Source organism: Myotis myotis, unplaced genomic scaffold (genome assembly GCF_014108235.1).
Source record: "Myotis myotis isolate mMyoMyo1 unplaced genomic scaffold, mMyoMyo1.p scaffold_m19_p_3, whole genome shotgun sequence".
NCBI classification, from domain to species: domain Eukaryota; kingdom Metazoa; phylum Chordata; class Mammalia; order Chiroptera; family Vespertilionidae; genus Myotis; species Myotis myotis.
The window spans coordinates 166961246-166984357 of record NW_023416335.1 but is presented as its reverse complement, the minus strand read 5'-3'; the positions used below and the strand labels follow the sequence as shown (position 1 = coordinate 166984357).

General features: G+C 42.4%; 1 protein-coding gene across 6 annotated transcripts in view; it reads right to left on the bottom strand.

Annotated features, from left to right (window-relative positions):
• Positions 1–1805: 1805 nt before the first annotated feature.
• Positions 1806–23112, bottom strand: part of SLC38A1 (solute carrier family 38 member 1) — a 74979-nt gene continuing 53672 nt past the window's right edge. For all 6 annotated transcript variants that reach the window (XM_036298766.1, XM_036298764.1, XM_036298767.1 and 3 more), the window contains 11 exons: positions 21460–21552; positions 20834–20915; positions 19819–19901; positions 17827–17885; positions 17588–17701; positions 15328–15407; positions 13672–13772; positions 11499–11617; positions 9869–10010; positions 9673–9770; positions 1806–7750 (listed from right to left, as the gene is read on the bottom strand). In XM_036298766.1, coding sequence (XP_036154659.1) covers positions 7649–7750; positions 9673–9770; positions 9869–10010; positions 11499–11617; positions 13672–13772; positions 15328–15407; positions 17588–17701; positions 17827–17885; positions 19819–19901; positions 20834–20915; positions 21460–21552 — 1073 coding nt within the window. In that variant the 3' untranslated portion in view covers positions 1806–7648. The remainder of the gene's footprint in view (positions 7751–9672; positions 9771–9868; positions 10011–11498; positions 11618–13671; positions 13773–15327; positions 15408–17587; positions 17702–17826; positions 17886–19818; positions 19902–20833; positions 20916–21459; positions 21553–23112) is intronic.

The following is a 23112-nucleotide window of genomic DNA, read 5'->3' as shown; positions in this document are numbered from 1 at the left end:
TATCTGCTACTCCCCACCCCTACCCTTTTTTGTTTGTTTGTTTGCTTTTGAGTTATTTTATAATTCTGTAAATTGTAGAAAAATGATGGAGATAGAAATTATTATCGCCCAGAGAAGGAAATGGAGTCTGTCTGGTGAGATGCAATTAATTACCTGCTGTGAGGCAGGCCAGGGGACATCTATTAGCAAATTCATTTCACATCCCTGATTGCTCATATATGTGCCTGTTCTTTGAATTCTCCTTTGAACCATTTTTAAACATCTTACTTGTTCCTTCATTAATAATTAACTAAATTAAACTTTTGACTAATGATGACTTTGTATGAAAGTAATAGCTTTACATTTGTAAAAAATATATATATATTTACCTATGTGTCGTGATTAACATCTTTAATATGTTTGAACTCTCTCTGGATATAAGGGACTATACAGGGATCTAACTTTATTTCCTTCAAAAAGCTAGTCATTTTTCACCATTCACTGAGTAGCCCTTATTTTCCCTGTTGACTTGGAAAGATCACTTTTCTGGTGTTCTTTGGATCCTTTATGTATGTGTTCTCTATTATGTTCTTTTTTTTTTTTATTTCCACATCTGTATCAATCTAAGTGCTATACACTTTGATAATTTGACAGGTTATTTTGACATTGCACTGACCTTACTGAAAAATAACAGATTGTCCTGCCAATTTGGATTAGTCCAAAATTTAAACTAATGAAAGGTAGAAAGTTGGTATACAAAAAATTGACCTCATTATTTGGGCCTCATCCACCCCTCCGACTATCCTAACCAGGCAGAACACAATTATAAGTCTAGAAGTAATAGAAATGCAAAGTTGTAAGTCCCTAGTTTGTCTCATAGGGGAGGAGGAGAACCCTACCCAATTATGTGTAAAACAGGGCCGAGTAGAACAGTATTAGCAGACACTCATGGAGCCATAGTGGGAGAAATAAGAGCCACCAAAAGCACAGCAGGACTGGGGGCCTTTGACTTAGAGCAAAGCCCGCAGTAGCCTTTTGGATGGATGCACTTTGACAATTGCTTGGGTTTGAAAGTGATAATTGCACCCTTCGGCCCTGGAGTTTTGGTCAATTAGGAAATACAAACAGGAGGCACATAAGGATAAAAAATACCAGCTGTATTGCTAATGACGCTTAGAGTACACACCTTGGATTCCTGTGCCCCAAATTTCCACCGGAGATCCATGTATGCACCAATGTAGCCCTGCGGAATGGGCCATCTCCCTGGGCAGCTCAGGGAGAGCCAAGACGGGCCGCACACTCCGTCACACCACAAAGGCCCGGTTGTTCATGCACTGACTGTCCACAGGGGGACTCTGGATAGCAGACTCTGGCCATCTTGCTGGTCTGATAAAACTTTCCTAAGATCACGGGGTGGAGCCAGTGATGGACCAGGAAAGGCCAGGCTGCAGGAGCTTTCTCCTCAATGGTTCCTGGGTAAATAGCAATGGGGGTAGAATTTCCTGTTTTATGGTTGGCTTTCATGCGGGTAGAGGAAGACAGGAGTCCCTCCTACAAAATAGCACAAAGCATGATACGTAAATATGAGCATGAGTTTACAATGTAATTGTCAACCTACTCTGATTATGGAGAAATATGTAATATATTTCAGACCAGATAGATCACTATCAGAAGTATATTTTAAATATAAGCTTCCAGTGTTCCAGAATGCTGACAAATGTGTGCAAATCTGTCCCCAAGAACTCTGAATAGTGTGTGTAGTAAGTACTCCAACGGCCCCCTCTTTTAGTACAGCATCCCCCCAAAATAAACACAAAATTCATAAATACTTTTAGTTCATGTTTTTAATGTTTAAAAACCATGTTAATAGAACAGTTATAGAACAGAACCTCTTACATTTCTTTATTTACACCACCTCCTGGGGGGGGGAAAACCCTCTATTTGATTAAGCATGAATAGCAGTTTGGTGACTTGTGACTCACTTAAGTCATTGCTCTAAAATTCATTTACAAGGTTTTTACATTAATAAAAGAGTGGTGTGCTGCATGTACTGGACTTAGATGAAGTCTGAAATACACTGGACTCGAGAGAGGATTACATCCCAATGATGAAGATTGACATGTTTGGGGAAAAGATGACTTAAGATAGCCTTGGGGTCAATACTGAAAATATAAGGCAAACATGCAAGACTTTCAAAAGCTTGATAAAGTAATGTGTGTGTTTTTTTCCCCTCCTTCAAATTTGTGCTCCTAGTTAATATTCAGATTCTTTCCCCTTTTCCAAGATCCCAAAGTTTGGGAAATGCAGCAATTCAATTTTGAAAAAAATAAAAACATTCTCCTTTCCAACTTCTTTTTATAAATACTGTGCAGTAGTATCAGTGTTGAGAGTGAAAGAGTGTTATGAAAAAAATAGTGTGTCATTTTGGGTATATCTATTTCTATAGATAATAATTTAGGTCTAATATTCCTTAGTTGTAGCTCAGAGGACTAGCTTTTAAATAATTGACCTTAATATCTTTTAAATGATTGATCTTAATGAAATCAACACTACTATTTCTTCGACACTTCTCTTTCTAAACAATTAAGTAAGATTTTTAGATTCCAAGTTTACATTGAGAGCACTATGTTACCTGTCAGAGAATGTAAATTTTTCTAATTCCCCCCAAACCCCACTAATATCTATGAAAACTTTTATTCTTGATATGCAGACGATAGAGACTTCTATTTCAGTGTGAGTCAACAACTGCAAAAATATACAGCCTCCTATATATTTACAGGATATTTACAAATGAAGTATTTCCTACAATAAGCCTCAGCTGCATAGATACTTCTTTAAACACACAAATTCAAGCCTGTACACAGATGGGCCCAGTTTCACAGCCCTTTCTCTGAGAAAACCCAAAAAGAGAATGCCTAAGCCTTGTGAATTTTACGTATTTTCTGAAAACGTTCCCTTTTAGATACGGTGATACATTTTTAGCTGTTAGCCAACCTACCCCCAAGTTGTACCTGAAAGCCTGATATCATAAATAATAAACTGTATTTTAAAAGACATATGTTCTGTTGCTAAAGGCTTCTCAGATCTGCCATCCCTAAGGAAATCAGTTGTTAGCATTGCTAAATGCTAGAGTCCGTATCTCCTTTGTTTTGAAAGTGGCTGGAAGTTTACTATGAACTGGAATGGAGGAATTATATCCTTATGCTCTTTCTAAGCCTCAAGCTGTTTATATTGACAAACTGAGAGGAACTAATGGCTTTTGCTTTAAGGCATAAAATATCTGATCACATCACTGACCTCCTCCCCACCCCACTCAGCGGTGCTGCCCAGCCTTCTGATACACTGAGCGCTGCATTCTTTTCAAAGCAGTTTGCAGCTCCATGTTCAGTGCAGACCTCTCAGCAAGGAATTCACTTTGACAAGAGGACAGGATGGATCACCACCCAACAACCCAACATTCTGCAGAATTTACTCCTGGCGTGAACTCAGTAATTCCTCTAAGGCTGCGTTTACAAAGAGTCTGTTCTTTCAACTCCCCTGAAAAACACACACCAAACAAATGAAAAAAAAAAACAAAACAACAAAAACCACCACAACAACACAGTAACACCTCACTCTTTTCACAGCATTAAAAATGTGTCCTCGTTATGCCTCAGCCCAAAGTTATATAAAGTGCAAGCAGCCTCCATACAACTGAGCACCTGCAGCAGCCGTGCCAGTGGGAGGGGAGGAGGCACCCGGGCTGGGGCCAGTTCCTGCCCCAAGTCCTGCTTCCCATTTCTGGTCCCGGGAGTCCTCTGAACTCTCCTCTGGGTGGGACTAATGGGAGAACAAAGGGGAGTTAACTGGCTCAGTGCTACTGTGACCCCCAGGAGGGCTTGTTAGCTCCTCCAACTCCCCAGCTTCCGCTTTCACTGGGTCCTGGGTGAGGCCTGAGAGCTTGCGTTCCAACAAGTTCCAGGTGCTGCTGCTCTGGGGGCCACACTTTAGAACCACTGGCCTAGAGGCTTGAGTCCATCTCCAGGAAAACATCCATTCTGGGGTAACTGTCTGTGCTGTCCTCTGAAACACCAGGGAATCCTACCATAGTCCTTTGTCCACCCCAAGCCTGTAACCATTACATCACCCAGGTGAGCCTTTCTCTACAGGATGTGCAAATGTAGAAAAAGGAAAGTGGCAGAAAGCTTTTCCACCCCCAGCTGATAACTGGGCAGTGGAAACACGATTTTCTATCACCGAACCCATTACAAGTGCTGTATGCTGGTTCCAATGACTGACTGGCATGTGGAAGAGGCTATGCAACAACATTCTTTTGTGTGTGTGCAGTGAGCAGGAAAGGAGATGAACTATAGGAGCACAGGGTCCTATCATACAAGCAGACAGGCCAAACCTGTGACCTCCAGAGAAAAGAAGGTATCAGCTGAGGAAGGTCCCTGTGGTTTACAACTCACAAGAGGCCCCTCATCCTCCTTCTCACTCTGCCTACACTGGGTTCTCTGGTGGCCCTGGGCTTGCTCTCCCCATCCTCTGCTGGAGACCCTGCTTCAGGCCACTCTGGTCACCTTCAGATGGTGGTGCCCCTATGCCCGTCATCCAGCAGGTATGTGTCGCTGCGCCGGGCAACCCAGAATCCACTAACAACAGGAATGACATATTCTTGGCAACTCTGAACAAATACCCCTAGAAACAATATTATGTTTAGTGGTTAGGTTCTTTAACAATCTTGTTATATTATCCAATGTCAGCTAAACTGTGGGTTTAATCATCTTTTCTAGCTGGTCTGGGGGCCTAACCACCATGTATAGCCCCGTTTGTAACAGGAAATACATTTCAGGTTGCAAATAATCAACTGAAAGTTTCACAATATGATCAGCTTATAAATTGGACTGCCTCTGCTTAACAAGATTACATTTCTTTCCTGTGCACACTTTACTACCCCCACTTCCGTTAAGTAGCATTAAGGAAATCAGGGGTTCACATTAGTCTGTATTGCAATAACCAGCGAACAGTTGTAAATCCAAAGTATTAAACTGGCACTGTTCACCAGTCCTGAGATCTGGCTACCAAAGGAAAAGGTGCTGCTCCCAGTGGCTTAAGGTATAATATTCTTTAGTCTACTAATTTAGCAGAAGAACTTCTATAGTACTTGGACTGCGCTGTTTAAATTCTAGCTAACATCTGTGATACATGTATTTTTGGCTACCAGTTCACTATTCTGAACAAGATTAACAGCAGTATACTTTACAGCTAATCCCACACAAATGGTGTAATCCATGATATTTGACAAACTACAGTAGGGTCTATTGTATTCAGTCAACTTAGATAAACATACAAAGAATATTTTAAAAACTTGTGGTATCCTAGACATCTACACTAATGTGCCTCCTCTAAATAAATATATTTTAAATAATAATTATTCCTTTACTGACACAAAATCCAGAGATCCAAAAATATCATTACACATCCTTCCCCCCCCCCAAGAGTTAATGATAAATTTCTAAATGGACTTTGGGAGTATAAGATGAATTGTAAATTAATGAGGAAAATAGAAAGTAGCAAAATATGGCTGGAATATTTTGTTTCAATGGAGGGCCATCCCACTATCTGGTATTTCATTACCTGGTGCTCTAGACAAGCCTCTGAGGGCCAACTGACTTGACTTGTTTTGCTGTTTCTCCCCCTGCTCACCTAAGACATCCTTTTCTGCAGTGTCTTCCATATTACTGGGTTAGGCATTCGTGGCTAAGTGCCTGAACTCTGACCTCATGTGAATGTGATTCTGGAACATTACATTAAAGCTATGATGACCTTTTCCTTCTCCCCAAAGAGGACCGGAACACGGTGCCTCTTCCATGGGACAGAGGTCTGGGGGGTGGGGGGAGGAAGGATACCATTCCAGGGAGCTCCCAGGGAGTGTGGAGGCTTCTGGGGTATGAATGGGGGAGGAACAGAAGCCAGAGCTCAGTGCCTGGAAGCCTTGCCAAGAGTCTGTGGCTAGAGTCTACTTATCACAGGATAAGAAATCTGTGCTCGGTGAACTTCTGTTGGAGACATTCAGCCAGAATCTAGATGAAAACACAAGGCCTCTGTCAAGAGACCAGTGCACGGAGCACACACATTTCTGGCTGTGACATGGACAATCCAACCACAGGTGATGGCCCAGCTTAGGGGTAATGCAGTTCTGGAGTTCTGGTCTTCATTACTTTCCAAACTACCTGTCCCAAACTCTCTCCTTTCTCAGTCTCTGCAGCTTCCTTCTGCTCCCTTTAGAAGAGGGGCTCGGGTATGAGTGCAGGGCAGCTCTACCCTGTGTGGGGTACGGGGGGCGGGCAAGCAGGAATGGCCCAGCCTCAGCTAGCAGCAAGGAGGAACAGCGGGGACATCGAGGTCCTCATGGGGGAAAGGAAGGTACTCCATGATTTTTGTCACAAGTTCTCCTCAAAGACTATCTCTGAGGGCTCTCTTTCTAACACTCTGGATGGATTGTTAATGGAGAAGAAATAGGAATGAGGCTTATTTAAGATACAAAAATCTTGTATTTATAATAACCTAAATTTATAGATATAAAACAAGTCTTTTAAAGACACCCTCCCTCCCCCTAAAGTACCCAATATAAAACAGGAATTACTTAGATCATCCTTGGTTAGATACACCTTATTCCCTGTGCAAAAAGCTGGTGGACATGAGGAAAAGCTTCTGGGGTTATCATTTACTAATAAGAAAACGTTTCTCCCTCCAACAATCCAGTGTAGGGTTGAAGGCGATCTGCATCAGAGGAATATTCTCTTGGGCATTTTGGACAATCTTTTTGCAGTATTCTTGCTCCTCAATTTATTGTAAAGGTGTTATGGGGCTTCCCCAGTAGAAATTAACTCAGGTCAGAGTAACTTTGACACAAGTTGCCAAGAGGGAAACAAAAGTTAATTTGCTAGATTCCCCACATGTGTAGTTTAATGTGTTTACCAAGGTAAGAATCATTTCCACCCCTTCCCAGCGGAGAGAACACTTCACCAGGGAATGTCTTTGTATGAAGTGGACGTAGTACCCGGGAGGCCACTGGTCTGCCTGCGGGAGATCAGAGCCACCTCAAACCCAGGGCGTGCTCGGACCCTGCAATGCACGCACCCCGCGACTCCCCAACGATGATCCCTGTGTGCTATGTTAACCCAAATAGGCAAATTATTTACGAAACCTTTTTTTCTTCTGTAAAGCAAAATAAATATATACAATTCAAGATTATTTTCTCTTCTAAAAAGATACAGATAGTGTGAGCTGCACATCAGTAGGAAAATTATTTCAGAATCTGGATCTATAATAAATAAACATGATTGATGATCATGTTTTCAAAGTTCTAAGAGACCATGAAGTCACAAAAAAATGAGTGAGGAGAATGAAAAATAACCGACTGTGGAAAGTACTAGGAAATATGATTCCGTGAAATTTGAAGTGGGGGGGAAATCCATGATCCTTAAATTGATCCCAGATCTTGGAGGGACACGAACCGGTATAGAAACAGGTTTCTGTTTTGCGACCAAAGTGGGATTCCATTTGAAGTATCCTGTACATTTCTGTTTGCTTCTGTAAACTTGCAAAGGAAGTGATGAGGGTTGCTGATGTGTGGTTGGTGACTTGAGCAGCTCACGGGAGTGTTGATGCTTCCCAGCTGGCCTCAGTGGCCTTCGTCACTCCCTGACGAGCAGGCCCAGTCGTAGATGACCAAGGGAATGCTGACCAGGGAGAACAACACCCCCAGGCCCAAGAAGAGGGCAGCCTGCAGCAACAGAAAGGCATGGGTTATTTCAGTGAAGCAAACACTTCCCACAGGCACCTCAGAAATAAACACCCACGCTTTCCCTCTCCTTGCGGACCCATGTTTTAGGAGTTGGTGACAACCACTGTGGAACTGTGAGAATCTTTCTGAAACTGTGTGCGAATCTGATTCTCCAAGGCTGGGAACGTAAGAACAAACTACACAGAGCCTCCTCTACGCTCTGTGTTTTGAACTGGATGCATTTGCTCTGAGATTCGGTTTTTAACCTTGTAAGCCACACTGGAGAGGCTCAGCACTTGTGCACTGTGTGGGTCAGAGGACAGTAGAGAAAGATTGTCTGGCATGCTTGTTCCTCTACAGCCGACCAGCCATCCTTACAGCTTCTTTCCGACTAAGATTATGACTTAAAAAAAAATGGCTTTGGAAAACATACAGGTCCTTTCATCTCTCTTTACCAACCAACCTAGGTTATCGCTGGTAGGCAAACATTTCTGTTTGAAATGTGGAAAAAGATATAAAAGCAAAGTAAATTTGATTAAGTGATATAGGAAACAGTGTCAGAAACTAAGTGACTTCAGTAATAACTATGTACGGGGCCATGTGGGCACTGGAAATATCAGGGGGGACCACTTTGTAAAGTATGTGAGTGTCTAACCACTATGCTGTACACGTGAAACTAATACAAAAGAATACTGAAGGTAAAAAAGAAAAAGAAAAAGAAAACATCTAAATTACTTCAAGGGGTCATGAAGGCCACAGACGGACAGATCATTAAATACAGAATCTGGAGAACACAGATTATAAATTCAGTGGCCTTGAGACTATCCAATGAAAGCTCCACGGAGAGAAGGATGGAGCATCCTGAGAGCCATGGGGGCTGCCCTGGAGCCTGGAGGAAGGGCTAAGGGCAGGAGGGGAGGCGAGGGGTGGGGTTCCGAGGGATCCACATGGGCTCACCACCATGGGTCTGGTCTAACTCCCAGGGGGTCCTCAAACGGACAGGAGCCCTTGTCTAACGCTATTCAGTAGTTCCTACTACCATTTTATTATGGGAGCTGGGTTGGGGAAGCCCAGAGAATTCCTGGGCAACAGGCCTCTACCATTTTCGGATCTTAGTCTATTTTACTGCTGTGCCAGAGTGATGGCTCCTTCCTCTCTGACCTTGTGAAGCAACTACTGGTAAGGATTCGAAGGGTATGGGATTTATGGCTTCTGGGGTCATCCTGTGGGGGCAGAAGATGCTCTACAAGCATCAGTGCGCAAGGATGATCCCGCCTGCCTCCGCCTCTTAACCGGGTCTGTGGACTCAGGCAATATGTGCGATTGGAGTCTTACACTATCTGGGAGGGCAGCGGAGAAGCCTTCTCCGAGGCCAAACAAAATGGTGCTCCAGAAGGTACCCAGGCAGCAGCCACTTCACCCTGCTTCCCTCACTGTCTCCAAGTGCACCACCTTGAAGATGCCCTTGAACTTCACCAGACCTGGAAACAAGAATCCCAATATAGAAAGGTAGTTTCTGAATCCAGGTCTGTTGCTCCAAAGCATTTCTGTCAAATCATAAAAAGACTCTTTACGCTAACTCAGCCATTTAAAGGAAGCATCACATGTTCCCTGAGCTAAAGGTAGGGCATCACCTCACAGAGACAGGACGACAAACACCCAGTCTCGCAGCTGGCCCTGCCGCAGCTCAGAGCAAGCGCGAAGGCACAGCAAGATTAACGCCTCCAAAGCTATTGGGAGGAAATAGAGAGGATTCTGATGAGATACAGTATTTTAAATCTCCCAAAGGGGAAAACTACAGAACTGCTGCCTCCCTTTGAGGCTGCTAAAAGTAGTCTTAGATGGCAGAGATGGACTATTTATTTGGTACATTTATACAAAAAACTGATCAGAAAAATTGGGGTGGCTGGCATAAGACTTACCCAAATTCTTTGAGTTCCTTTATCTTCATCCTGATTTGTGATTTTTAAATAAAGAGATGAAGGAAGAATGAAAATAAGCATATTAGCAGATGTAACTCCTGTAAAATAAGAAAAAAAAAAGTTTGAAGTTGCTACTGTGAAATTTCAGCTTCTTAACTAGCTGCTGCAGAATCAGTGTGAAGTCCTAAAGCCATACCTACGACCCCAAAGATATCCTTCATGGAGGGTATGAAGATCACCAACAAGTTGATAATGACCAAGAGTATGATGGTCACGAAGATGTGACGACACAGATTAAACTTTGTTTTCTTAGCCAGTTCAAATAAAGACGAACGAACCTGTGGGAAAAGAAAGCAAAGACTCCATAAGGGCCTGCACTTGCCAAACTCACGCTCTCAGCAGCAACTGACATATCGCTGCACAGGGATTTGTGAAATGTTCTGTAATTTATAGATAGCACAACAGTTTGGGAAGCAGGGGGGCTTGATTTAAGGTGGAAATGTGTTTTTATTTATAAACTAGAGGCCCGGTGTGCGAAATTCAGGCGGCAGCGGGGGGTGGTGGGGGAGGTGCCTTTAGCACAGCCTGTACCCTCTCCAATCCAGGACCCCTTGGGGGATGTCTGGCTGCCGGCAGTTGGACATCCCTCTCACAATCCTGGACCTCTGGCTCCTAATCACTCACCTGCCTGCCTGCCTGGTCACCCCTAACTGCTGCCCCTGCTGGCCTGGTCACCCCAACTCCTCCTGCCCCCCCCGCTGGCCTAGTTGCCCCTCACTGCCTCCCCAGCCAGCCTAATTGCCCCCAGTTGCCCCCGATGCCGGCCTGGTCGCCCCCAACTGCCCCCCTCTGCTAGCCTGGTCGCCCCTAACTGCCCTGCCCTGCCAGCCTGGTCGCCCCATGCAACCTGCTGTTCAGTCATTTGGTCGTCCCTCACTAACCCCCCTGCCGGCTTGATCGTAGGCAGCCATCTTGTGAGGGCATGAGGGTTAATTTGCATATTACCTCTTTATTATATAGGATAGACTAGAGGCCTGATGCATGAAATTCATGCAAGAGTAGGCCTTCCTTCCCCCAGCCGCCTGGCTTCCCTCTGACACCTGGGACCCAGGCTTCCCTCCGGCCACCAGCAGGCACCAGGGACCTGGGCTTCCCTCACAGCCTTGGCTTTGTCCACAAGGTCATCCAGAAGGACATCTGGTCTAATTAGCATATTTTGCTTTTATTATTATAGATTGTTTTCTTTTTTAAAATATGTTTTTTATTGATTTTAGAGAGAGAGGAAGGGAGAGGGATAGAAACATCAATGATGAGAATCTCTGATCGGCTGCCTCCTGCATTACCCCCTACAGGGGATCGAGCCCGCAACCCAGGCAGATGCCCTGACCAGGAATCGAACAGTGACCTCCTGGTTCATGAGTCGATGCTCAACCACTGAGCCACGCCGGCCTGGCAATGGTAGATTGTTTTCTTTCAAGGGGAATAATTTCTGTTTTTGTTTTCTCTATGGCTAAGGGTTCTCTCCTGGTCCTTCTACATCCCCTGATTGTGTATGATTGAGATTCAACCATGCTACCTGCATTTCTCTATAAAAAAAAGAGGGACAGATCAATTAGAATGAAGATTCCTTCCACCAGAGTCTACCCAATATCACTGATCCCACTTTCTTCCTGCAGAATCTCCACAGAGTCTTGGGCTCCTTCCCTGAGGCAGTTTCAGTGACACAGGACAGCTACCTGCAACAGGCTTTCTCTGGGACGGGCTCCTGAGACAGAAGGAAAGGTGAGACCTCAGCACTTCTCAGGTGACATCGAGGCTTTACTCACCGTGAAAAATAACACCGGCACCGTGAGGATGACCGCCACGATGACAGCCACGCGCACCGTCAGGATGAGGACGTCATCTTTGCTCTGGTACTTGTGAAGGAGGTCCGACTGGACGTTTTCTAAAGCGAGGGAAAGAGGGCAGGGAAAGGAAACAAAGCACACCCCTGAATGACAGCTTTCCGGAACAACAACGAATGTATCAACTGATGGGCAAGGAAAGCAATGATCTGGGCTGTCGGTTAAAACAGTGTATGGAGTTGAGAAGAGAAATGCCTGGTGTGAGGCAGGCTCCCCCTTTCCATCGTAACTTTAACTTAAGGAATTTATGCTAATCATGAGAAGAAGCTACACAGAGTGGCTACATTTAATTTACACTAAATTAATCCTAGGAGTAAATTGGGATTAAAAATAGCACAGGTTGCCCTAGCTGGCTTGGCTCAGTTATAGAGCATCAGCCTGCGGACCGAAGGGTCCCAGGTTCAATTCCGGCCAAGGGCACATGCTTAGCTTGCGGGCTCGATCCCTAGTGGGGGCATGCAGGAGGCAGCCAATCAATGATTCTCTCTCATCATGATGTTTCTAACTCTCTCTTTCTCCCTTCCTCTCTGAAATCAATAAAAAAATATATTTTAAAAAATAGCACAGGTTGAAGCACAAAGCTATTCTTTTTTAAATATATTTTATTGATTTTTTACAGAGAGGAAGGGAGAGGGATAGAGAGTTAGAAACATCGATGAGAGAGAATCATCGATCAGCTGCCTCCTGCACACCTCCTACTGTGGATGTGCCCGCAACCAAGGTACATGCCCTTGACCGGAATCAAACCTAGGACCCTTCAGTCCTCAGACCGACGCTCTATCCACTGAGCCAAACCAGTTAGGGCAAAGCTATTCTTAATTTAGATTTTCTCCCATTTGGTGCCACATCCAACAACGCAGAATAGTTAGTCCTGCTGAGTGGATAGGTGGACTGCAGGCCACTCTGAGCCTCTTTCAAACTTTCCTCTTACTGCTCAACTTTCAGTGGCCAAGCAGCAGGGGTGCCAATGGGACTTAATCACATCAAGAAATAATTCTTAAAAAAAAAGAAAAGAAAAAATTCTTCTCAGCACTCTCCCCTCCAGGGGGCACACCCAAGCCATTCTCTTACCCTTTTCTTTTTCCCCCTCTCCTCTTCCCCCCTCCCCCCAGCATGTATCCCCTTAACCTCTAAGGGACCCCGCGAGACTTGCAACCAGGCCAGCAATGGGCAGCGGCAACTTGTCCAAAGCTCACCCCCTGAACCTGTCTCCAGGGCCCCTTTTCTCTGACTTCCCAGTGAGCCACGGCAGCCCCGCCCAGGCTCTCCTGTTGCTTCTTCTATGCCCTGTTTCACTCTCCTAAGAATATTTTTTGCTGTGGTCAATAAATTCTTGCTTGGTTTTCTACAAAGAAACAAAACAAAACAAAAGAAAAACAAGCAAACAAAAGAAATAATTCTTCTCTTCCATGCATGTTTTTCTTATTTTTTTAAAAAAGAGAGCATTTTGCTTATGTACCACCTTGGACTTTTCTCAACTCTGAACCTCAGGAAATGTTATTTCAAAGACAACCAAAGCTAGCTAGCATGGCAGCGACTGAGAGTGAAAAGTGCTGGCTTCATGTCTCCTTTCCAGGGCTTCTGGCTGCACCTCGGATTTCAGTCCCTTTAAAACTTTCTATGTCATCCCTTCACCTCCTTGCAAGGCTCCAACCTCCGGTGAAAAAGTAGGCACTTTATTTTTAATTAATGTGAGGTGTTGTGAGTGTGGCACTCGGCTCTTTCTCCCGTTCAGCATCTGTCTCTGTGTCTCTATTAACAGAATCTGACCCCATTCGCAGCAGCAATTAGGAAATTCTCTGATATAGTTTTCACTTTCCTCAGTGCAGGTGGTATGCTTATAAAATGCTCTTCCTTTTAAGGCCAGTATTAGTTGAAAAACATTACAGTGTATTGTTTCGGTAATTATTCTATTGTACAGTCTGCGTGAATATGGAAAGCAGCCAGTGCCATTTGCTTTACGTAGAAGAGACAGCACAATCAATGGACAGATGTGTTGCTTTTTTTAACTATCACATTAGAAGTTGTTTTGATGATGATTTTTACGAATATACTTACAATGACCTACATTTATGTACTGACAGAAGTTACTTACCATAGAATGTCAAGTAGCCAAAAATGGCGGTCAAGAAGTACATAACAAACATGGCAAAAAAGGAGATATTTGAAACCATCTGCATCCTTTTTTGTGATCGACTAAAAACAAAGATAAAAGAATTTGAAAAATTAAAAACCATGTTACTGAATTTAAAGACCAGTGTTAAAAGTGTTTACAGGAACTTCACTTTCTATCAGGGTAGAACAGATCTGACCAACTGAAATTACCCCAGGCAATTATGCCGGTTTAGAATAACTTCTTTTATACCGAAGGGTATTGAATGAGAGAGAGACCCAGGGAACTAACCATTCCTTGAGTGCTCTTACCCATTCTTGGGAAAGAACATCGAGTTCTCATCTGAAGGGCAGAGAGTATTTTTTTAATACTTGTGTTTGCTATTTTCTCCACAGTGAGCATTCACAGCAGAGAAAGGCAGAGCAGGAACGTGGCCTCAGGTGTTCTGTCGCTAATGCTGTTATTAGGTTCCAGCTTTCCCACTGAGCAGCCCCAGAGGAGCACCTAGAAGTCTGCGTGTCTCCACAGCACTAAGCACCCAAACGATCACAGAAGGTGATGATGAAGGGCTGTCTCTTAGGTCAAGTTTACTCTGAGAGTTTGAATGCACCTTAAGTTGCTTTAACTGCCTGAATAATTAGTCTACAAGGCTTGCTCTCAATAAGAGACTACCAATACTCATATTTGGCTGTGTCATAACAGGGAGTATGGAAGACAAGAAAAACTGAGATGTACACACGAGAAAATTACAGACTAAAAGCTGAGCTATAAAATTGAAAAGATGCCAAAGACAAATTTAAATACCCTAAATACAGGATCATAAAGTTAGCACTGATATCGGTAAATGTAAGTATTTCAAAATTTACCTATATCGATTAAATGGGAAAGAGGAAGAATCATGAGTGAATCCAATGCTAAGTGACATCCACTTTATTTTTGTTTCAAAATGGTATATTTTGAATATACAAAATAACTATATTGTATATCTTTTCTGAGCTTAAGAGTATACCACAATGACTTTTTATATAAAGTCATTTATATAAACGGTAAGCTAAAAAGAGAACCAATGAGGCAATGTATAAGTAGGCCTTTAGTTTTCTCTAGAAGAGCAATCAAAATCGAATCCACAGAATCATCTTAATCATTTAAAATGACCGACAGAATTCTTTTGTCTAGTTTGTGGTCTTGGCATTAATTTTTTTCCGCCTGATTTACCAGCCTTTTCCATCTAAATCAACAGGCAAATCAGATATCATGTGTTTAGCAGTTTACAGATATTGAATCTGAAGATCATTATATTCTACCTGCCAAGGAAATATAAGTAACATAAAGCAACCCAAATACTTGAACTCTCCTAAGTAATACAGTATTTGAAAAACCAGTTTAACAAAAAGAAGCCTACAGAGTGTACCACTTTCTATATTTACATCCAAAATATATTGCAGGTTTCTGGTTTTTCTTCCTGTTTTGTTTTTTCTTTCTTAAAATGCAGAACTTGCTCAAGCATGGCAGAAAGTAAATGTTAAAACTGGGTGATGAGTCCGTGGGGTTCATTACATGAGTCTGTTTATTTTAATACAGGGCTTGCGTGTTAATGAGGGGTTATAAAATGATCAAGGTAAAAAAAAAACCTCTTACTCTTTAAGCTCGCTGTAGATTGGCAGGACTGATGGATGGCAGACAAATGCAAATGCAATAGTAGGTAGAGCATACACGGTCTATTTGAAAGAAAAAAAAATTAAAAAAAGGTATTTTTATCATAAAATTATTCAGCTCGAGTATTTCTGAGCTGTAGTTTTATCTGACAGCTCTTCAGAATCCCTGGATTATTTGGTTATTAGGAGGGCTTTGATATCTAAAATAGGAACAGCTTTCCAAAGAGAGTTTATCTAGCTTGAGACATTAGGCACTTGGCTCAGAGAGGTTTGAGACACAGCTCACCTGCAGTGTATTTTACATCCTCCAGACATAGCATAACCCATTTTTACATGGCGCTAACCAGTTACATTGCACTTTTCCTACATTATCTCTCGGAGATCTACAACAGCCTGAGCAGTAGGCAGGCCACTGCTGTTTTTGACCCCCTCCAGCAGGTCAGGTGACATGCCCAGGACTTCCACCTCTATGCTCGTTGCTATATATGTAGGCTGCATCTAAACAGACTTAAAAGGTGGCTTCTAAAAAAGAAAAATAGTTCCACATTCACTACTTTGGCTTCATTCTTAGAGTTAAAAGAGAGGCAGACAGCGATAGAGAGACAGATCTATTTTCTTAGATATGACTTTTTAAAACTTTCAAACTCAACATAACTTGTTTTTTTAAAAAAATATATTTTTATTGATTTCAGAGAGGAAGGGAGAGGGAGAGAGAGAGAGAGAGAGAGAGATAGAAACATAATTGAAGAGAGAATCATTGATTAGCTGCCTTCTGCACGGCCCACACTGGGGATTGAGCCTACAACGTGGGCATGTGCCCTGACAGGGAATTGAACCGTGACCTCCTAATTCCTAGTCAATGCTCAACCACTGAGCCATGCCGGCCAGGCTCAACATAACTTCTTATGCAAAAAAAACTGGAAGGAAAGGTAGCATTTGTCATCCTCTAATTTTGCCCAAGCACTGAACCCACCTCATTCTTAAAAACAAACAAACAAACACAAAAACAGCAACAAAAACCCGGTAAGATACAGAATAGAATACTTATTTTTACATGTGGGGTTGGGTAACTTGCTTGAGGGCTCAAGTCCAAGCCTGACAGTCCCACAGTCCACTGCTCCCTATACTATTAACAATATCGCACAGTAGGACGGTTTCGTCAGTTCCAACTTGGGGTGGCATGTGTATTTCAAATGCGAAAGCTGGGGAAGTTGGAGGCATTTCTATTAGTCACCACCAGATAGGAAGCAGTGGGCTGAGGATGTTGTCAATCTATTTTTTATAGATCTATAGGAAAGGGCTGAGGCAATCATTGAGAAAGACATTTTCACAGAGAATGCTTAACGTTGTCCTACATGTAAACTGGGTTAAGAGGGAGCATGAAGCCCTAGCCGGCTTGGCTCAGTGGATAGAGCTTCTGCCTGTGGACTGAAGGTTCCCAGGTTCGGTCCCCAGTAGGGGGCGTGCAGGAGGCAGCCGATCAATAATTATCATCATTGATGTTTCTATCTCTCTTTCCCTCTCCCTTCCTCTCTGACATAAATAAAGAAAACATATTAAAAAAAAAAAAAAAGAGGAAGCATGAAACAGAATCCTATCTAAAAAAAGGGCAATATGCAAATTAACCATCACTCCACCACAAAGATGGCAGTGCCCAGTCCTCTCAGCCCCACCAGAGTCCCCCAGTCCCGGGGACGCGGGGGGGGGCGGAGCGTGGCCACTGAGAGTGGGCAGCATGAGCAGCCTGGCGCAATGCTTGCTTTGTTGCCGCGTCCGGCTTGCGCCAGCCCCCTGGAGCCAGAGCAGACACGAACAGGGATGCTCCGCAGCCGAGCGCAGGCCCAGAGAGGAGACGGCGGGCCTGCCTCCTACGGAAGCAGCGCGGGTCCCTCCCGCCTCCCGCGGAAGCGGCGCAGCTCCCGTGGGCGCCGGCAGCTTGCTTCTGCCTCCCGTGGAAGCCGCACAGCTCCCGTGGAAGCAGCGCGGTTCCCGGGGCACGCTGCGGATCCCCCCGGCTCCTGAGGAAGCGGTGGGTGGCCTACTGTGCGTGATATTGCGCGATGGGCTACGAGTATTTGTATATTTCTCAAAGGTCTCTAAATGGCTTGTGGAATTTGGAAGCAGGGGACTGTGTCCTTTTGAAATTGAATGCATTTAAAACACTTTACTTACTACAAGAATAAGAAATATAATGCCATTAATAAAAATGCTCTTTTTTATATTTAAAGGCTAAGGAAACTTACCTTTGAATTGAAGGTAACGTATTTTGGCGTACACATGTCAGCATTTGTTGAATTAGCACTTGTTGCATTTAGCCCTGGAACAATGCAGGGAATCTGAAATTTCTTGTAGATAACCTGATATTTAAAAAAAATAGGAGAAACAATATAGACTTTATATCAAATAGAGCCAACTAAGGAATAATGGTTACATAGCATTGTACTATGGCAAAACCAAACCAACCATTCCAACCAACACTTACCACTATTAGGAAAAAAACCATACAGCTCAAGGAAAATCCACTAGTATAGCCAAGGTACCCTAAAAAAAGTTTTAAAAAATTAAAATTACTATTTCATCCATCACCTTATTTCTTTCAATGACTTTTTAAAAAATATGTTTTTATTGCTTTTAGAGAGAGAGGAAGGGAGGGAGGGAGAGAGAGAGAGGGAGGGAGAGAGAGAGAGAGAGAGAGAGAGAGAGAGAGAGAGAGAGAGAAACATCAATGTGCAAGAGAAACATCAATCGGTTGCGTCCTATATGTGCTCTGACTGGGGACTGAACCTGCAACCTGTGAACAGGCATCCTTCCTGTGCACGGGACGATACTCTACCAACAGAGCCACCCCAGCCAAGGTAATGCATTTTCTCCAGCACAGTTTGGGGTTCAAATGTATATAGACATGCCAATGTGAATGTAAGATTTACTCTTTGATAGTGCTACTTGATTTGGCAAAAATGTGACTTTAAGTAAAAACATTATTATGAGTTTTGATTCCAGTTCTCCCTGACACACTGGAGAACAGCTTCCCAGAATCCAGGGGAAAACAGCCTCCCAAACTTAGTCATGGAATTCTGCTGCTGTACGCTGATGGATACCTATGGCCAAATCCATTCCTCTTTATTATGCACTTGTTGTATACATAATGCCATCAGCCACAATCCTTCTCTTCCCAAATGAGAGGCATGCACAGAGGAGAGGGAGCGATTTCTAGGGATAAACTGAGCATCTGAGGACCTTCACCTTGCTCCCCTTAGAATGTCTGGCAGATCTCCAACCACCGTAACCTCCAGAGAGGCAGAGTGAAGTGGCCTCTGGGGGCTGCACTATTCTCATCTCTGGGGGAGAAGGGCCCTTCTCTACTTAAACTGAAAAGACTTATGTGTATATATACATACAAAAGCCTAAACACAGACCCAGAAACCAGAACATTAAGTAGTTTTTGTGTGTGTGTGTGTGTGTGTGTGTGTGTGTGTGTGTGTGTGTGTGTTTAACGTCTACTTATAGATCTTACAGAACAGCTACAGAGGCTGGATATTTTTCATACAAAACAAAACAAAAAAACCACGGTTAGCAATCATTTTGGGAAGAACTTTAAATGTCTGCCTGGAATTAGCCCAGAATGAAAGGAAATGCATTTTAGAAGGTTTGGACTGGCCGGCAGTGCTTCCACATCATTCGATGTGTGAAACTCCCATAACATCAGACACACTTGTCTCTGATGATAAGCACACCTAGAGAAGTCAGAACCAAATGGATATGGCCCAGTGGTTGTTTTCCACTTTCGACCTTTCACTTTTCTCTCTCTCTGTAATGAGGCAAATAACTGAGGTTGGTTAGACTTTGATCATTTAAGAGTAATTCACTATACTCTGGGGAATAAATAGAAGCAACTTTTGGTCTTGATATTAGATTTTTTAAAAATCAAATTGTCTAAATAATCAGGAGAATTCCATTTTTTTTTTTTTTTACTTTTCTCAGAATAGCCTGTAAGTTTGTGCTACTGGAAATATGCACTGCCTGTTGCCGGCCCCCATAGCTCCCTAGAATGATTGCTTAGGAAGTCACATACTGACCAGTGTTTTGTTTTGCTTTTAAAAGCCTTTTTATTAATTTTAGAGAGAGAGGAAGGGAGAAGGGGTGGGGGGAGAGAGAGAGAGAGAGAGATATCAGAGAGTGAAAACTCAATCGGCTGCCTCCTGCACACTTTCTATCAGGGACTGAGCCCACAGCCCAGGCATGTGCCCTGATCAGGAATCGACCTGGCAACTTTTTGGTGCACAGGATGACGCCCAACCAACTGAGCCACAGTTATATCCCATATTAAAGTTGAGACTGATTAATACTTATAATTTATCATTTACTTAATTTTTACTGTATAAGTGAAAGTTGAGGGCAAAGTTGCTCATTTTACTAGGTTTCTGATTTATCTGGGCACTGTAGAGACTACAATAAAAGCAAGATCTTTCCTTACCTAAGTTCTTCAGGAGACACAGAGGGAGAATTATGCTGAAGGTGACAATCACCACCAGGACACGGCCATCCACGTACCAGGCTCTGAAAGACATATCAGCGGGGAGGCCATATTTCCTTAGAAAATTTTTACTAATATTTTAATTGTTATTAAATTTTATCATTATTCAGGTTTTATCCAAACACTTTAACGCAACCACTACTCCTTTACTGCTGTCTTTCCCCCGTGTGACAGAAGAAGGGATATTGTTTTCTTTCCCTGCTCTATTGGCCAATGTGGCATTCCTTTGAATTATTTACGTGGCTTCAAAGCTGAATGCACACATTGCATTCTGTCAGATTACAACTTGTTTCATCAATTATTTAAAGAGAAAGTTCCTTTTTGTTTTGCTTGCCTAATATCCTCGAAAAACAAGTCACCACAGGCTCTCTCCCTTATCTCTTGCATTGGACCTTAAATCCTGATTATAGAACACTAGGGCTATGGCTTCGATGATTCTCCCTTGAAAGAAAACAGAAACGAAGACCCACAAGGACAGTAAAACAATAGAGAGTCAAAACATAACGGCTGTACCAAATGTGGCTGCAACATTTTCCAGTGTTAACCACATCTTTAACGAAGGTGGCTCATGTAAGTTTTGCTTCCAAAATGCTATGTCCCTTCTTTTAAAAAAGGGTCTCAATTTTTTTTTTTTTTGCATGTTCTACATCTGTGTTAAAAAATACTCTGTATCTGTTCCATTTCACAGAAACTAGACATAGATTTTAGGCTCTTGAGAAAATGCAGCATCTACCGTTTTGCAGCCTGACCGATGAATCTGCCTTGGAAATGCTCATATTCAAGGGGTTCTCTCTGCTTCTTTTACTTAGATAACTCCAGAGAAACAACAAACAGAAAAAACAGCCTGGGGAAAACTTTGTTTTGGCAATTTTCATAAAACAAAAACTTTGGTTAGCCCACATTTCGATTAAAAACATTTTAATTACCTTACAAAAAAAAAGGGTCTATGACTTACGAGAATGTCTCTTCCTTTCCCATTAGAAACTTTATGGCAGAGGGTAGTTCATTTTTGACTATGAAGAGGTAGCTCAGCATTGCTAGAGGAAAATGAGGACATTTTAGAAAGAAGATACTGCGGTTCATGTTGCAAGCCATATAAAAGGTTACCAGCCTGCTCTTAGAGTAACCTTCAGTAAGACACAAAGGCAGCGTTAGATACTCTCACAGTTTCCTTGGTTTTAAATAAGTGACTGCTGTCTCCACTTTACTTTCCATGTTGCCTTTTAGCAATGGGAATGATAACTTCTTGAATTATGTTAAAATTCATGTGACCACCCACCCACCAGAATTAGAAAACATAATAAAGTTTACCTACTTTATTTTTTTTAAATATATTTTTACTGATTTCAGAGAGAGGAAAGGTGAGGGAGAGAGAGAAATATCAATGGTGCGAGAGTCATTGATTAGCTGCCTCCTGCACGCACCACACTGGGGACTGAGCCCACAACTTGGACATGTGCCCTGACTAGAAATTAAACCGTGACCTTCTGGCTCATAGACTGACACTCCACCACTGAGCCACGCCAGCAGGGCCACCTACTTTAAAGTTAAGTATAAAAGCATGCTTGTGTTTGTTTTTACCTCCTGTGTTCTGTAGAGAGGTGGCTCCAAAGATGACAAACTTCCCCGTGGTGCCGAAGACCTGCTCTCCCAGCTTTTCATAAACCATGCAACCTATTTAGACATCATATTTGAGAACACAAGAAATGACAGGGGTCTAAACGTTAAAACTAGCCAAGATTCATCACGCTACTGACTATTCCCCAAGTTATTTCATGTCTTTCTCAAAGCCACACAAATGGCCTTCTTGACTTTGCAAGGGTTAAGGGCATTCTCGTTGTAAAACAACCTCGGCCACTGGTTATGCTCATATGCATGCATACAGTCCTGTAGTTGATCTCTTACCCCTTCACTGCCACCCCCCCCCCCCCCCCCCCCCCCGCCTTCCCTCATAGGTTGGACAGTCTGATGTTTCTTTGACTGTTTTTGTTCATCAGTTTATGTTGTTCATTATATTCCACAAATGAGTGAGATCGTGTGATATTTATCTTTCTCTGACTGGCTTATTTCGCTTGGAGGGTGGGGGTGGCTGAGGAGAGGTCAATGGAGGAAAAGGGAGACTTATGTAATACTTTAAGCAATAAAGAATTTAAATTAAAAAAAAAAATAAAAAAACAACCTCTTGACATTTTTAAATGTCAGACATGACCACGAATTCTCCTTTCTCAGGTTGGCTACAACAGCGTTACAATTCAACCATTGGGTCATAAGGCTTCTTTCTGACTGCCTTAAATAGTCCTTTTACTTTACTGGGGAATTCCCCACTCGGACGTGTTGTCAGGTCTGGTGAATATCATTAAAATAAAGATTTGATTTAAAAATAAAAATCCTGACAGTTGGGATAAAAGGCTCTTTTTGAATTAATAACCTGAATGTTTAGGTTAACAAAGAACTATCTTAATCATATTCCTTCAATGTCTCATGTACTCTACATATAATAACAAGTTCAGAAACATGTAATAGTCACACCATCAGAATTCTGATTGTAAAATTTAGTTCAAAAATAAGCAACTCACCTAAGAGAGCAGTTAAGAGGTCTACCTAAATAATAATTTGGCTCTAGCAAAATTCTAAAGTAATCAACTAGCCTTTCTCAATAAATACTAAGATTCAAAGCCATCCATTTTTTAAAAAGTGTTTCTATTTCTTTATGACAATTCAGCTGACATTTTCAAAAGGTTCACAGAAGTAATATGGGTCAGGCTAAATTAAACTTTTGTTTAATCTCTCATAAGACTGATGTTTAAACCAGACAATGGTTAGACCCTCGATTTATTACAGAATGTTCCAGTTAAATGGAGTCGTCTATATACAATAACAGTCGGGCAATGTAATTTTAGCTAATGCAAAAGTCAAAGTATTACAAACATAACCCATTATCCCAGGAATAGAAAATAAACACTTCAGGTATTACACTGCCCAGAGTCCTTGAAATCTTTTCCTAGCACACTCACTCCCATAGTCCCTCGCGAGTAACATTTTCTCCTTGAAATAGGCACGGAAGAGAATGAAAGCTCTGTTTACTTTTAGAACTTGGAGGCTATAATATAAAAAGCATGGGATCCTTGTTCTGAATTTATAAAGACCTGGGGAAAAACAAAAGCCTTTAAAATGAACTCATCTTAAACTAGGAAGAAAAAAAAAAGAGGTATAATTGAGGGTTTATTTAAATGA